Source organism: Engraulis encrasicolus, chromosome 24 (genome assembly GCF_034702125.1).
Source record: "Engraulis encrasicolus isolate BLACKSEA-1 chromosome 24, IST_EnEncr_1.0, whole genome shotgun sequence".
NCBI classification, from domain to species: Eukaryota; Metazoa; Chordata; class Actinopteri; order Clupeiformes; family Engraulidae; genus Engraulis; species Engraulis encrasicolus.
This window is the reverse complement of record NC_085880.1, coordinates 5,053,984-5,058,983: the sequence shown is the minus strand read 5'-3', so window position 1 is coordinate 5,058,983 and position 5,000 is coordinate 5,053,984. Positions and strand designations below refer to the sequence as shown.

At 45.7% G+C, this 5,000-nt stretch overlaps 1 protein-coding gene across 2 annotated transcripts in view; it reads right to left on the bottom strand.

Moving 5' to 3' along the window:
* Positions 1–5,000, bottom strand: part of adka (adenosine kinase a) — a 68,690-nt gene that overhangs the window by 22,999 nt on the left and 40,691 nt on the right. For both annotated transcript variants that reach the window (XM_063191795.1, XM_063191796.1), the window contains exons 5-6: positions 1,084–1,256; positions 805–913 (exon numbers count right to left, since the gene is read on the bottom strand). In XM_063191795.1, the coding sequence (XP_063047865.1) occupies positions 805–913; positions 1,084–1,256 (282 nt within the window). The remainder of the gene's footprint in view (positions 1–804; positions 914–1,083; positions 1,257–5,000) is intronic.

Sequence of the window (5,000 nt, the reverse complement as noted above, 5' to 3'; positions counted from 1 at the left end):
TGTGTGTGTGTGTGTGTGTGTGTGTGTGTGTGTGTGTGTGTGTGTGTGTGTGTGTGTGTGGTTGTGTGTGTGTGTGTGTGTACCGAGGGATACTGATCCTCATTCCCTAGCAACAGCCTGGCATCACACACTTGGCACAAACTCAAAATCACCCCCAACAGGACACAAAACACAATCTATCTCTCTCTCTCTCTCTCATACTGGTAAATAAGAAATTGAAGAAACACAACGACGACAACAACACACACACACACACACACACACACACACACACACACACACACACACACACACACACACACACACACACACACACACACACACACACACACACACACACACACACACACACACACTCTTCCCATGTCTGCATAATAGCCTAGTTATAGTTCTAGCCTGTCAGACTTGGCCAGGTCCTATATGTCAGCTGTGCATGTAGCAGCTGCAGACAATAGAGCTCAATTAGCAGCACTTCACTAACGAGCCTCAGCTCCCTCGTTAAGACCTGGACTACCTCGTTAACACTCATCACTGGGTGGATGTGGAGACTGGATGTGGACTACTGTGATGGACTCAGATGTTGCTTACAAACAATGGCTATGTTTACTTGAGACATTTAATTCGGAATTAACTCCATTTAACTCTGAATAAAGCTTAATTCCGCTTTGAAAACGTCATGTAAACACCTCTTAATTTGGAATTAAAGGAAAGATCACAGTAAACTCGATGGAACTATACACACTACACACTAACATGACCTGTGTGTGTGTGTGTGTGTGTGTGTGCGCGCGCATGTGTACTCACTGCTATATAGTAGACCTTGGCCTTCTCCACCAGTTTCCAGTTCTCCTCCAGGTCCAGATGCTTATCCTTCTTGTAGCAGTTAGCAGCCGCTAGGTTAGCCACCAGAGACCTACACACACACAGACACACAGACACACACAGACACACACACACACACACACAGACACACACACACACACACACCACAAAGTAATGAACAAGTTCTCCACCTGACAGCTCTGCATGACATTTCGTGTGTGTGTGTGTGTGAGAGAGTGTGTGTGAGTCTTGTATATATACCTGTTGTCTCCAGTGATGCAGGCCGCACATGTCCCCGTGGGCTCCTCGTCCTGTTGGTAGTAGTGGGCGTCTACGTGGGCCTCCTCGGCCTTCTGCTTCAGGATCTCCCCAAACTTGTCCTGGCCGATACAGCCGAAGAAGGTGGCCACCTTATGGGGACGCTGGATCATCCACTGGAGGAGGGGGAGAGAAGGAGGGATAGAGGAGGGGTAGAGGAGGGGGAGAGAAGGAGGGGAAGAGAAGGAGGGGAAGAGAAGGAGGGGGAGAGGAGGGATGGAGAAGGGGGAGAGGAGGGATGGAGGAGGGGGAGAGGAGAGGAGAGAAGGAGGGATGGAGGAGGGGGAGGAGGGATGGAGGAGGAGGGATAGAGGAGGGATGGAGCAGGGAGAGAGAAGGAGGGATGGAGCAGGGGGAGAGAAGGAGGGATGGAGGAGGGGGAGGAGGGGGAGAGAAGGAGGGATGGAGGAGGGGGAGAGGAGGGATGGAGCAGGGGGAGGAGGGGGAGAGGAGGAGGGATAGAGGAGGGGGAGAGGAGGGATGGAGCAGGGGGAGAGGAGGAGGGATGGAGGAGGGGGAGAGGAGAGGAGAGGAGAGAAGGAGGGAGAGGAGGGATGGAGGAGGAGGGATAGAGGAGGGATGGAGCAGGGGGAGAGAAGGAGGGATGGAGGAGGGGGGAGGAGGGATGGAGGAGGGGGGAGGAGGAGGGATAGAGAAGGAGGGGTAGAGGAAGGGGAGAGGAGGGGGAGAGGAGGGGTAGAGGAGGGATGAAGGAGGAGGAGAGGAGGGGGAGAGAGGGAGGGGTGGAGGAGGGGGGAAGAGGAGGGATGGAGGAGGGGGAAGAGGAGGGGGAGAGAAGGAGGGATAGAGGAGGGGGAGAGGAGGGATAGAGGAGGGGGAGAGGAGTGATGGAGCATGAGAGAAGGAGCAGTGAAGGGAGGAGAGTAGGGGGAAAGAGGGATGGATGGAGAAGATGGATGGAAGTGAGGGATGGAGAGAGAGCGCGAGAGAGATGGATTGGTGGAGGAGGTGGAAGGAAGGATAGAAAGGGAGCAAGGGATGGAGAGACAAAGGGGTGTATAAAAGGTGTTCAGGGATGCGGAAGGGAAAGGGAGGTAAAAAAGAGCAAGATATAGGGAGGGAGAGAAAAAAAAGTAGATGGAGAAACATTTTGAGTATGGACTGACTAGCTGCATGACAGATTACATATCTGTTGACACATGTGTCTGTACCGACTCTACTTGCATATATCCACATTCATTGTGCTAGTAGTGATTTTGTAAAAACTTTTGCAACTTTCACAGCACAAAATCTTCATCTTTTCAGGGGACCTGGTGAAGGTGGAAGGTGTTTGTTGGCAAGGCTCGCGGCTGAACAATAAAACTATGTGTACACCAGAAATGACCTAAGCTACAGGATAGACGAAATCATTGAGGAAGTTTCACCATGAAGTCGCTATATTCGCTCTGGACGTGACAATGGCCACATTTTTGTGATGTTTTTCATTCTGAATTAATGATTACTTCAGTCGAGTCTACATTGCCCTTTCAATTAATTCTGAACTGTGAAGTATTTACACAATGTTTTCAAAGGGGAATTAAGCTTTATTCATAAATGTATATATTCATAAAATCATATATAATAAAAACAATTATATATAATTTATTAAGTTAATTCTGAATTAAATGTCTTATGTAAACAAGGTCATTGACATGTTTGATTTAGCTACTCACATAACGGTTCTGGCTCGTCTCTGGGACATTCAAAGATATGAAAATTCTAATTGGTTTTTGCCGAACCGCGTCATGGCTCATTACCATAATATTAGCAGACTTTTAATCGCTGAAGTTTGCGGTGATCGCCCAGGTCACATCGCTCCCAGAGAATATCCTTTGGTCGCTTTATTCGCTGACCCTCCATAAAGAAATAATGATTTCCGTCATTCCGGTAGCGTAGGTCGCCCTTGATGTACAACAGGGGTGGGGAACCTTTTTCATTCAGGGGCCACTTCAAATTTATCCGAGGGCCGTAAAAGCCGTCCGAGGGCCGCACTATGAACAAAAACCAGGTCCCCCTGTATTTTAGGCCTTTATTGAAGTCAACCACCTTAAGTTAAAAACAGACCCCACCTTCTCTGGGTCCCCTGAATATAACATGTGTATTGCAAGTGTGTTGTGTAAGATTTCATTTCAAAATATGTCATATTTCATGTGAAGCTACATAACATTAAAATTACACCAGGGGCCGGATAAAACGGCCTGGGTGCCCCATCCCTGATGTGTACGCACAGTTAAGTGCTGGTGCAAGCCCTGGATATATCTATGAAGGGCTGGGGGGGCTGGGGTATGGAGGAGAGAGGTGTGTGGTGGAGAGGTGTGTATTCTGCTAATAGGGACCGGATTTCCAGAAACAAGAAAGTGCACAATTCCTGGAAAGGGCCATGGATGTCACACACACACACACACACACACACACACACACACACACACACACACACACACACACACACACACACACACAGACACACAGACACACACACACACACACACACACACACACACACACACACACACACACACACACACACACACACACACACACACACACAAAGTTTGTGATGCCTCGAAATTAGGGCTGGGCGGTTTTGGAAAAAATAGCATTACGGTTTTCTTGATGAAAATTGATATCACGGTTTTCTGCACGTTTTTTTGATATGCGACGATTTCCCCCCAAATCTTAATCTTTCTGAGGAAAAGACTGAAAATAAATGTTAAAATTAGATAAAATCATGAATTTAAATTAATCTCCATTTATATTTTATCATTTTTTTATTTCAATAATATTTTTTATAATTTATAGTTTACCTTTCCCTAGCCAACAAAGTCTCAAATTAGAGAAAATGCAGCATTTCATAAAATAGCCTACAATCTTGACCAGGGTGCCATAGATTTTTCTAGGAAGAAGGGTTAAATGATTATAAGCAGCTGTTTTGGGCTTTTTCCAAGACATCCCACAGCAGCTTATTTCGTTCTACACCTGGCAACACTAATTGCTTATTTGTCGTTCTACACCTGGCAACACATCCGGCATGTTGCGTTGCCGCTGGACTAGCGAGTAAACAACAGTGGGACAGAAACGAAACAGACTGAAGACAGACACGGAAAACAAACAGATTTACTTGACATTGTGTGCATATTGTCTTTGAATTAAAGTCCAAATCCAACGTAGAAGGTATTTTGTCCGGTAGTTTGTGTCATATTGCGATGTGTTTCGCTCCTATTTTGCCCCCAAATCATTTCAAACAAATATAGCAATGTAGCAATGTATCTTGTCTGCCCATTGCATTTGAAAGCTAGGCTACTTTAGCTTATTCTTAACAGCAGTGCTGCACACACAGTTGGGATGGTAATTAAATACAGTTAAGAATCAGATAACTGTTGTAGCCTGTTAACATAGCACCACATAGAATTGCCTTTTATTTAACTTTGTGAGATCAAAGGTAGGCTAAATGAATTTAAATGTTTATTATGATTCCATGCCATGTGTGTTCATCATGTTTCACTCTCACTAGCCTCTAGCGCGATTAACCAATTATTTTATTAGTTCAATCAACATCTTACATTGTGGTGACATTCCCTAGTAGAACAGCAACAACAGTGGACTTAGCAGAGTTGAAATGAAGTGTCAGAGACTTGAATTAGAAGAATCTTTGGAAGTGTGACACAGAGTATGAAGCTCACGCACATAACATAGTAGGCTAACAAAACCGTCTCTCATCAAAGAGAACCTTGTGTAGTGTTAACCGAGATCACGGTTTTTTAACGGTATACCGCCCAGCTCTACTCGAAATACACTTCAGTAAACAAACACACACATATGCCATTATACAGCCATAACACACACAGGCACATCTATTTATA